This window comes from Argiope bruennichi, chromosome 6, assembly GCF_947563725.1.
Source record: "Argiope bruennichi chromosome 6, qqArgBrue1.1, whole genome shotgun sequence".
Taxonomy (NCBI): domain Eukaryota; kingdom Metazoa; phylum Arthropoda; class Arachnida; order Araneae; family Araneidae; genus Argiope; species Argiope bruennichi.
Window position 1 is genome coordinate 80816310 of NC_079156.1, and position 12431 is coordinate 80828740.

The 12431-nt window shown below is 28.0% G+C and overlaps 2 protein-coding genes across 2 annotated transcripts in view; one reads left to right on the forward strand and one right to left on the reverse strand.

The window, feature by feature from the left end:
• Positions 1-9485, forward strand: LOC129972828 (H/ACA ribonucleoprotein complex subunit 1-like). Its single transcript, XM_056087112.1, has 6 exons — positions 1-129; positions 1326-1484; positions 4995-5143; positions 6587-6646; positions 7546-7633; positions 9078-9485. Exons 2-6 carry the CDS (start codon positions 1328-1330, stop codon positions 9401-9403), a joined length of 780 nt encoding a protein of 259 aa, XP_055943087.1. The 5' UTR covers positions 1-129; positions 1326-1327; the 3' UTR covers positions 9404-9485.
• LOC129972827 (la-related protein 7-like) overlaps positions 9391-12431 on the reverse strand; it is a 26390-nt gene continuing 23349 nt past the window's right edge. The window contains exons 12-13 of the mRNA XM_056087111.1: positions 10138-10232; positions 9391-9517 (exon numbers count right to left, since the gene is read on the reverse strand). Coding sequence (XP_055943086.1) covers positions 9455-9517; positions 10138-10232 — 158 coding nt within the window. The 3' untranslated portion in view covers positions 9391-9454. The remainder of the gene's footprint in view (positions 9518-10137; positions 10233-12431) is intronic.

Genomic DNA, 12431 nt, shown 5'->3' on the forward strand with positions numbered 1-12431 from the left:
GTTTCAGAAAATACAATAAACAACGTGCTTTATCTCTGTATTCATCATCGTTTTTAGTACCGGTTCTACTCCTAACGAAAATAGAATTAACGTTAAAGGATAATAGATCATATTGCCTTAATTAATTAGGTAAATATCTTGTATAATTTAACATCGTTATTCTTTTGTTCAATCATAATAGATCAATAATTTATATTAAATAAATGTTAATTGGACAATCCTATATTACTGGTTGATCTTCTTGCCCGTCTCGTTGGTATGAAATCTAACAATAAATTTCAAAAATATTAAAAGTTTCTTAAAATTACTCATTGCCACTTCGAATTTTGTTAAAAAATCTCTATTAATTTTAATTTCATCTGCGATTAATATGTTTTACTACAAGGGTTATTTAATAGAATATAACTTGTATGAGCTGATTTATCAGTAAGTCTTTAATTTAAAATAATATTTCGTTAGATTGTCATTTTTTTTTAAATTGTAGGTTAATTTTATTCATGGCTAAGTGAATCAAGAGCAATGTTCACATATTTAATTAATGCATAAAAATTTTATTTTATGCATATTGTTGTTTCAAGAAAAGGTTTTTTTTTTAATTTTATTTTAGAAAATTTTTTTTACCCTTCTCTATAGAAAAAAACATTAGTTACGAATCAAATTAGGACTTATCTGCCGGATATTGAAAAAATCATCAGAACAACAATCCAACAATGATGATTTCATCTCTTCAGAAATGATTTTTTCTGATCCAAATAGTTTCATCCTTCGGTAATTATTGATGATGTGTGGCTATTGGAAATGAGAATATCATTCATTTTATGTGATTTATTCATTTTTAAATATCTATGCTATAGGTTTGAAATTCATCATTAATATAATATGTCAAATCAATGTTCTTGTGTTGTTGTTTAACTATATGAATACCTTAGATTTTTATTATAAAATGAATCAACAAGAATGGTAATTAACATATTATAAAATAATATGAATTAAAATAGTATAATCCAAGATAGAAGGATAAATCTAATTTATTCAGACGTTTTTTTTGTTGCATTTTTATGATTTTATAAAAAAAAATGGCAGTTATTTAAGTCTGTTATAATATATTTCAAACAAGCAATTTATTTTTAAAAATTTATTAATTTTGAAATATATAGAAAGGATTATTCTATTTCTACAGAAATTCTTTCATATCAGTTTATTGATTTGTTACAGGTTATCGAAATAATAATTAAGTAAAAAAAAGTATGTATTCAGTAAAATGTTTTTTTTTTTTTTTTTTTTTTTTTTTTTTCAAATTAAAAGTTTCTCTTAATGTATTTCAGTTATGTCTCGAGGATTTGGAGGTGGTCGTGGAAGAGGCGGCTTTGGTGGTGGTGGTGGAAGAGGTAGAGGAGGAGGATTTGGCGGCAGAGGTGGAAGAGGAGGGGGAGGTAGAGGTGGTTTTAGGAATTTTGATACTGGACCACCAGATGAAGTTAGAGGTAAGACAAATTAATTTTTCTGTTAATTTTCTCTTTGACACATAATTTCAATATTCCATCTATGCTTAAATTGGTGTTTCAAATTCAAATAAATACCTCTTTTTCTTTGTCAGAAATGCTCTGAACTATATTTTGCCAAGTTTCTGAACAGCAATACAGTGTTTTTCTGAAATCAAGGGAACAAAACTATATAATCATAGGCATTTTTTATCTCCTGTTTACTATTTGAGATTTTTTTTAAATTATAAAAATCATGCTCTATTAAAAAAAAGTTGCTATTCAGATTTTTTTTTCTTGTTAAAATGAAAAAGGCTGTTGGTTTTCTCATCATTTTTGTGGCGCATTCCTTAAATGTCGTCACACAAAATTTCATTTCATTTCTACAAATGATATGATTGCCAAAGATTTTCATGTTTTGCTAAAATGGTATTGTGATTACCCTGTAATTCATTTATAAAAACTTTGTATTAGCAACCCTAACATTTTAGAAACTGTGTGTGTTCATTTATTTATGTTATTAAAAATTATGTTTTTCTGTACCTGATTAATTGTTTTCTAAGTAATAATTGCACCATTTTGTCACCTATATGTTTTATAATTTAAAAATCTGCCTAGTATCCATGGTTTATTATTAAGGTCAATGTAATTAAAATGTGAAAATTACATGGTGAGAATTTTTATTGTACACTGACATTAATTCAGTGAGGCAGAAAAATTTAGTTTATTCTTTGGAATTTTTGTTTAAAAGATTATAACTTTTTTTATTCAGTATAGTTTTAATTTTTTGAAAAAATAAATCTATATACATGCATCAGTACCATTGAATTAATTATGAAAAACATTAAATAATTAGACATCTAATCCAGTCTGTTACACTATATGGCCTATTCTCTTTCAGCTAATGGTTTCTCACCTTCAATGTTCATTATGTTTGGTATCTTCAAGCAAGAAACCATTGTCTGTAGTGTCTTAAGCAGGGTTCACAAGAGGGTAACTATTGCATGCAATCACTGTGCTCTGCTGTTGCCCCTGTATCGTCCTCGTATGAACAGTTGAGACAGCGTCTTTGGAACAGTGGCCACCCATCGGGGCAACCGTTTGTCATTGTCCCATTGTGGTCACATGATTTTCCAGAAGTAGGCGTGATCTTCTTTTGTGCACAATAGTTGGCTTTGTGTGAACCCACCTTTACTGAGTATACTTACTTTCTGTAGTGAGCATACTATGCCTTCAATAGTTAGCAGAGTACTAAAGAAATTCTCATTTCATTCCCTCCCAATGGATTGTCTGATTAAACAAAATTGATTTAAAAAAATGTTTCTAAATAGTTAAATGTTGTAATTTTACAATAAAATATTGATCATTGTTCTTTTATACATTTACTGCATAAATATATAAAGAGCAAACAAATAACAGGAGATCACACAGCATTTTGAGTATTAAATACATGCAGTTATTTCATTGGAGGCTTTCGGGAAGAATACTTAGAAATGTGAGAAGTGGGAAGTATAATCACTTGCTTCATTAATTGCAAGAATTTAAATTAAAGAAGCTGTAAAATAGAGTTCCTGGCAGGGGAGGGGGGGATTATATATAGAAATTCATAATTCATATTGTAAATGTTACATTATTTTCATACTAAAAATATTATTATACTCTGTTTCACCCTAACTTGGCAGTATTGTTAAAGGTAGAAAATGTGACGCTCCGCTTTGGGAAAGAGTTCCCCATCAATTCCAACTTTAAAATAGTTAAAATGCGCAGAAATTTATCAAATAATATCATAAATTACAGAAATCATTTTTTTTATCAATATGTATTTAAAATTATTCTCAAGTTAGAAGTGCTTATATGTCAAGTATTTTGTAAATAAAGCGAACGAATAAAAGTAAAAGATTGACATAATGAATTCCACTTTGGCTAGAACCGGTCTTCAAGGTCAAATATTTGGCGCGCTTTTCTTTTACGTCTCCGCCAACTCAACTTCATTCAGTTTGCAACCATTATCATCTTTCGTACTTTTTTATTCTCGCTTTTTTAGCAGCTGATATTTTTGATACTATTAATCGCATTAGTAGTTATTAGTTTTGTTTGGTGAATATTTATTCGATTCGTCATTTCTATTAACTTCTAAAATGGTTGAAAAAGAGAAAGTGTTATCACCGACTACGCTGTGCACACCTTCAAGACGAGTGAAACCAAGAAAAAGTGCAGCACGCAGAAACATATTAACTGTCCGAGAAGACCCTTAAGATTCTATCAATCAAATCGTCGATAAAGTTTCGCATCTTACAGATGTTTCGCAATGAACAGTTTTCCTTTTGAAAAAAGAAATAAAAGCATCCTTTAAGTAGCCCTGGAAAGAAGCGACCAGGCTCAGTAGATAAGCATTCAGGTCTTGCAAAATATGATGATTTTACATTATTCTGTATTTGACGAAAAATCCATGCATTTTTTTGCAGAAATGAGATCCCAACATTAGATAAAGTTTTAAAAGATGTGAACGATGATATAAATATCTTTTCAAAAACATTAGTCGAACTACGCTTTACAGAATATTGAAAGATATATTGTTTTCTTTTGAGAAACAGTGAAACGAAATGAAATAACTTTAATGATTTATTAAAATAATGTGTCAATAATATTGAAAAAATAATGAAAATAAGGAAACAATTAATTCTCTGATAAAGTGATAATATGATAAAGTAAATAAATATTTACCATTTGGCGAAAAATTTGCGAGATAAAGTTTCGCCAGCGATCTGCATTTCTAGTAACTTTGTACTTTAAAGTAACCCTGTTCCCCTGACGACGACTGCGATTCGGCATGCCTAGAATATACACTACTGCCAAGTTAGGGTGAAACAGAGTATAGCTGTGCATAGTTATTTTTTTAGGAGTAAAGATTTGAAATTCAATGAAATTTACTTTAAAGAGCAGGCAAATATATATGTATTTTACAAATTGTTGGTTGTAGTGTGCTAAAAAAGTAGATTGTAGTGTGCTTTTCCTTATGCATAGAAAATAAAATTGGAATGGATAACGTAGACGTATTTTTCATTTTTACACAGGGTTTTTTTTCCCCCATTATTAAAAAACTTGTAACTTAGGAATCATGTTCACTGTAAGAAATCTAAAACTGAGTTGAATTTAAAGCAAAAACCTCATTTCAAATTCAAAAAAGGGCTTTTTTTTTCCCCCTTATGAATGAAACTATGCACACTTTTTAATAGCCATGTTCATAATTTTTATTAGAAAGTTTTTGTTTATTATATAGATGTTTTTTGAAATTGCTAGGTTTTTGGTAAAAGATCAAAATATAATGTACAGTATCTGAGGGTTTGAGAATATATCAATCCTTCCAATTGTTTTCAAAGAAAATTTCTCCATGTATTGATAATGATCAGATATATCTCCTAAAAAAAGCTTCCAATCATGAAATTTGCTGATGATATAACTATTGTTTTGTTTATAAAATTCAATTTTTTCCCCTCTCTTTTTTTACTGTAGAATTAGGATATTTTACTCATCCTTGTGAAGATGATTTGGTTTGTAAAGTTACAATAGATGATGTTCCATTTTTTAATGCACCAATATATTTAGAAAACAAGCAACAGATTGGAAAAATAGATGAAATATTTGGACCCATTCGTGATTATGTATCCTTCTCTATATAACTATATATCTAATGCATTTTGTGTAATCTTGTTTGTAGTAAGTACAGCAAATAATTTGTCTTGCATTTTTATTCTTCTAATTATTCTAATTATAATTTATTCTAGATTAAGTTTTCAGCTTTAATATAGTATTGTATGTTATGAATTTTTCTTTATTTAATTATTGTAAAATATAGAAAACAATGTAGGATTTGTAAGTAATTAAAAAATGTATTACAAAGTGAAGTATTGAAAAGTAATTAAAGTGCAATTGTTTTAAAAGTATTAATGTTATTTTTAAATTTGGAAACATCGATTGTGGCGAGAAACTTTGGTAATATCTTAGATACTCTGTCAAACCTGTCTAAAAGATTTTTGCATTGAATTGGGTCTAGTGTTTTACAAGCATTTAAAAAACATAGATGCAAAATACAGGCATGACTTCTAAATATTGACAGTAATTAATTCATCAGTTCCTACAAAATTATTGTAATATTTTGCATATTATATCAGTAGAATGTAACCTTTTAGGCAGAATGGGAAGAGAATATTACAAATCATGTACCAAAAGATGATAAGGTATGAGCTTTTCTACATAGTTGCACACTATTAATTCTAAAAGCAAGATCACATTTTTAAAATGTTACACTTAAAATATCGTACAGGAACACTTTAATAATTTAACATGGAAAACTTACATCAAACCAGTGAGTGCCATTGCTCCCAGACACTAATTATTGGATCTATTTATTGTCATATATGCATAATCATATCTGATTACTATTCATCATCATAATATGTTTTCAGTCATTTGGCAGAAACTGTTCCATTTGTTTTAGGGGATTTTCCAATTCTGCAGGTGTTTGCAACCTTATCTCTTGGTTATTCCTTTAATGATAAAGATTATTAATACTAACCTTTCCTAATCAACACAACCTGTATATTTCAACGATCGTTTTTAATTAAAGAAATCAGCAATGGAAGGAGAAAAAATGGACACATATCGAAATTGAAATCATAAGTAAATATATATTATTTCTGGAAAACAAAACATTGTGTTGAGAGAGGGATTCAAAACATTATATTTGTACTGATTTTTGTACATATCTGTGATAATAATAAGAAGAAATATTAATAAAAATTGTGATTTGTTTTGCATAAATTGATTATTTATCTTTTCACTTATTTTCAATCATATTATGTACCTGTTTTAATATTTTTTGATTTAAAAATTTTTTATATATAAATAGATTTTAAATAATGTTCTTCATTATAGAAAAAATATTTCATGTAACAGATTCTTGTCAGTGCTATTCTTTATTTTCAACTTTTCTAGTGAGAACTACAATACAAATAGCCGTTTGATAAAAGGTCACTATTCAAAAGCAATAAAACAATTGTCTTTAATTTTTTCATCATTATTCTTTTTCCTTAACTGTTTCACAGTATGTATCTGTAAAGCTATCAGAAGATGTAAAAGCTAGCTCATTTGCTCAAAATCAAAAGGTAAGTTTTTTTGATTATTTGTTTGAGTATTGTCCTGGATTTATCTTTCTGCAGATCATTTATGTGAAGAAAATATTAACACTGTACTTGTGAGAAATTTGCTTAAAATATATTATTAATTCTACATATAGCTTTATTACTGTAGCATAATCATTGAAAATTTTATAATATTTTCTGAGTTTTTAAAATTTATTTTTTTATACTGACTCAGAATAGTAGAAATGCTCTTTACTTATAACCTTTTGACCTCATTTATTTTGAACTGTGCTGAATCTTCTCATAAAACAGTAATCATTATGTGAGATAAAGTAAAATCAAACAGTGATAGTGTTCTGAATTTTTACTTTTCAAAATCTAATATTTCCATATCTTATAGAAGCTCACTAATTTTTTTGGATTTTGTTTGGTTAGACTTAAGCTTTTGTCATGATTACTATATTAGAATTCTCTCAAATAGTAATTCACTAAACGTGGTTGTTCAGACAATTTTAGTTGTAATCCTTAAAAATGATAGTTGAATGTTTTTTTAGTGGAGTCTCCCCCCCCCCCCAAATGCAAGAATATGTTTTAAGAATGGGGTTTTTGATGTCGAAAAAAATGGCCAGATAGACAAATCAGTGTCCTTGAAAATTATCAACTTTAGGAATTGGTTTTAGATCAGGACCATAAAAAATCTAAAGTGTTAGAAAATGAGTTTGAGATAATATTCATTAATCCCAATTCTAGTCTTCCACTGAATTTAGTATCAACATACTAAAGGGAGGGGAAAACTTAAGAATAAATTGTTTGTTTTAAAGTATTTTTCAAAATCTCATTATTTTTCATTTTTTATTTGTTGATAATTATTCTAAGAAAAAAATTGCAATAAAATTCATTTTTTTTAATTATTTATTTTTCAGATTTTTATTGATCCACAGAAATTGCTACCTTTTACTCGATTTCTTCCCAATGCACCAGGAACACCTGGACGAGGAAGAGGTGGAAGAGGTAATTATTCTGATACAGGGAGTGGCTACAGAAATTGAAGAAAAAAAAATCCCTGACTTATAACTACTAATTATATTAGATTCCTGGTTTTCACTTTATTCAGAATCATTATCCTTACAATATACATTATCTAGTATGAAAAATTATATAATTGCATGATATATATTTTTTAAATGGAGTGACAATCCATAATAAACTATTAAAACATTTCTTAATATGGTAAAAAATACTTCTAAAACTGCACAAAAATTCTAAGGAATATTAAAATTACTGTTACAATAAAGGTACTGTTTAGTTGCAATACTGTTACAAAAATATCTGTGCTCTGAATTTTAGAACAGTTCAGTAACTGTGTTCTTTGCATGTTGCCGCATAAAGAAAAAAAAAACCCTGCTGAAATATTTTTATCCATTTATTATTACAGATAATAGTAGATGTACGATACTAAATAAAAATTAATAAATTAATAACTCAAGTAACAATTAAATATTTGAATGTTACAATTCAAATTACAAATAATAATCAAGTATTAGTTTCAAAAATGAAATACTAATAAAGTACTAATGAAGGTTCTAAACAGTTAATCCTGCTTTACTTGAATTTAAAAGTTTCTTTCTGTAAAATTTTTAAACTTGCAACTTCTTAAATTCTCTTTTTCAGCTATCTCAATAATTTCATTTATTTACTTGCTTTCAATTTTTTGAGTTGATGCTTTATTTCTGTTTTTTCTTTTCAAAGTTTTGGTTAATTCATTTTATTTCTCATCATATTTGGCTCGTGAACACTTTAAAATTACTTATTCCTCTATTTTCTTTAATGCTATCATGAGCAATTCTTCTTGCAATGAGTGTTAGTTCTTCTACATTCTGTCAGTCTTGACATTATTGCAAGATTTTGAGTTTGAACCAAAATTTATTCACTCTCTCTGTTCATTGAAAACTAAAAGCTGATTTTTCCAAAATTTTCATTAGGAATGCCATTAGTTACATTCATCAGCTTATCACTCTTATTGTAATGAAATTTTAAAAAATTACCATTTACCTAAAACAAAGGTTTTTTTTTTTTTTTTTTTTTTTTTTGCACCATTGGATTTCAGGTGTACAGAAACAGTTGTGCCAAAACCACATGCATGCTTAGCACAAAATTATCTTGTCAATAATTTTCTTTGATTTTTTTATGAATGTACCTCATTTTTTAGTTCTATAACCATCTTGTAGCATCTGGAAAAACTTTCAATATAATAAATATATATTAATAATTTTGTTAATTTATAGCATAATATAGGATCAAAAATTTTATAATGTTTTAATAGACAATATTATTGTGTCTTGATACCCATATTCTAAAATATATTATTAAAATTCTTAAAGATTTGTGATGACGTAAAAAATTGCACTATGTAATCCAAGACATTATATATTAATGAAATTGCTATTTTTCTTAGGAGGACGTGGTGGTGGAAGAGGCCGTGGTGGAGGTGGATTTGGAAGTCGTGGTGGTGGCGGTTTTGGTGGTCGCGGAGGTGGTAGAGGAGGATTTGGTGGTGGTCGTGGAGGAGGATTCAATAGAGGTGGCTTCAACAGAGACAGTGGAGGTGGACGTGGAGGTTTCAACCGAGACAGCGGAGGTGGACGAGGAGGCTTTAATAGAAATAGTGGAGGAGGAGGTGGTGGCTTCAACAGAGATAGTGGAGGCGGAGGAGGAGGTTTCAAGCGCAATTTTGATGGTGGCAACAATTTCAGTCAAAACAAGAGGCAGAAATTTGACTAATTTTTATTCACATGTAAAAAATATGTACATTGCAATTCATAAATTTATTCATCACTCATCGAAATAAACATGCTTATTTTTATGTTCTGCTAGTTTTGCTGCTTTGGCTATAATCTGAAAAACAAAAGACTGAATTTAATGGTTCTGTGACAAAAACTTGCATGCACCACAATGAATATTGAGATTATCATTACTTACATTCTATTAGACAACACTATTCTTTATTAAATTCTATTATTAATTTATTAAAATTTTAAAAAGAATATGTATCAAGCTTTCTAGAATAGATTTAAAATGTTAATTTTTTGTAAATCTCATGTTCTGTAATATATCAAATTTGTAGAATTACAATTTCAAATTTTACATTTAATTAACTCTTTCCTGAAAGTTGCCGTATGGGAAAACGTTTTGTGTTTTTCAATTAGAAATTAATGCTTCTTTTCTTTCCTGCTTCCTTATATTTAACATTAGACAACAAAAATTCTGTCTGAATAAAATAATACTGGAAGGAAGCAACCATTTTATGTTACCTTCATGAATGAATTTAAATTCTAATAAATTCCTCTTATTAATTTTTTGTTGCCCAAACCTTTGAAAATGAAATTATATAAGGAAACAAATTTCAATTTTGAAGCAGATACTGTCCATTTAAAAGGAAATTTATACTATTTAGTTACACCTTTATAGGCATTTTAATAAATTAGGAAATGCATTTCAGAAACATTTATTTTTACCTTATCTCGACCTCTTTTCTTGCGTACCAGAGGTAGGCTAAATTTGGCCTTTCTGTCTTCTTGTATTTTGGTCCAGTATGATTGTTCTTCTGTACCTGAAAAACATAAATATGCGTTAATAAAAACTGTGCATCAAAATATATTCAGATGTTTTCTTGTTTGAGCACTTTCCTCTTTGTACTGAATTTAAAAAAAAAAAAAAAAAATCTTTATTAATAATGGGAGAGAGTACTTATTATGCTCCACAGGATGAACCTTTCAATTTAGAAATACTAAATGTAAAACAATTTCATACTTGCCAAGTTAGAAATGAATTTTTTAAAAATTTATATGCTAATTTAATTGGAATGCATTTTTTCCCCCTTGATTTTAACAAATATTTTTGTATGATTTTTAATAGCACTTTTACTGTTGTAAATAAATTCAAACTAATTTTAACTATTTATATTAGTGAAGATATAGTTACCAAAGTTTTCCTTTAATATAAATCCAAGGTAAATGTTCTGGCAGTTGAATCTGATAAAAGCTTTACAAATACCTCAATACTTTTTTTTTTTTTTTTTTTTTTTTTTGCCCAAAACCAGTTTTAAAAAAGAAAGTTTTATATATAACAAATTTGTAATTTAGAAGTTATTATAATTCTTTATTCTTAGTAACTATAAGAAAATAAGAAGAGATTTTTTTCAAAACATGTATTAGTATGCTTATTTTATTTGTTTTGTGTTGGAGTTATGAAATTGATTTTATTATTATTATTTACTTCTCAACATATTAGAGGTTTGAAATTGAATATATTTGGGTGTCCTCAATAACAATACAGTATTTAAAAACTTAATTTTAAATTTAACCTAGTAGTTTGAGTTTGAGAAATTGCAGATCTCAAGATTAAAAAGGTAGAAAATAAAGTTTTTAAAAAATTCTGCAGTTTGCTATCCTAATTAAAGTTTTTTAATTAGATTTAAATCAATTTCTAATGAATTCATACATTTCATCTTAATAAATTATTAAAAAAAGAGAAATTTTAAATAGTTATGCAAATAGTTAAACAGTTATCAGCCAGGAAACTGATTACCAAAGGCAACTGATAGTTTCATGTAATTGTGAAGTTACTCCGTCACTGGCACAATAAAAAATAATTGCAATACTAATAACTGGAAAATATTTTTGATGGCAAAGATGAATATTAGTTAATAATCTGTAATTTATTTGAAGAGAATTTTGTTTCAGAAGCATTGGAATAATGTAAAAATATCATTTTTTGATATTTTGTTTTTGATTATTTATAATCTTTCACAACCAATCTCATTGAAGCTTGCATAAAGCACACTTGTAATATTTGACATTACATTAAAATTTACTATTAAAATAATGATACATTCCTTTTTTCATGAAGTATTGCAAAATAAAGAATTTAAATCAGTTGAAAAGATCAAGACAAATTGAACTCATGCCTGATGAGTCACTCATTAGAAGTAGTATTGAATTGTATGAGTATTCATTGACGTAGTATTAAAAGCAGATTTTATTGAGTGTAATAGAAGATTACAAGCTCTACGTGCCTTGGGAGAGGATGTTAATGCTTATGGCTGAATTTTAACTCCTAAAATTTTATGAGCATTTCCGGATGACATTTGTCGCTGTTGCATTATTTTTGCAAAACGACAAAAAATGTCGGAAGGTGACATAACTCTGAAAATTAGCAGTCTGTTCACTATGATTTTAAACCTTCTACTGCTAACTTATATGTTAATTCCAAGAACACTACACCAATTAAAAAACGTTCTCCATTTTGTGCTTTCTGCGATACTAATGGACACTGCCTGCAAGACTGTAACATTGTAACTGATATATACTCATAAGCAAAAGTTAAAAAATAGTAATCGTTTTTTTATGCACAAGCCGTGGCCGTAACATAAATAATTGCCCCCGGAAAGGCAAAGCCTGTTGCTATAAATGCAAAAAAAAGGCATCATGTTTCCATCTGTAAAACTGTAACTGAGAATCCAAATTTAGCTACCATTCCAGTTACTTGTACTAATAACGTTGATATTATAACTCCCAAATTTACACATCTGCAAACTGCTCGAGTATATGTAATTTTCCCAACTGGTAAAACAAAAGTAACGTGGTGACTCTTAGATGGTGGGAGTCAATCTAGCTTCATTCATCCTAGTTTGATCGACTTCGTACAACTGGAAATCACTAGCTCAGAAAAACTAAACCTTCAAGCATTCGAATCCATTTCAACAAACGCTGAAACAAGACAGAAAGTTAAATTTATCTTGTCAAGTATT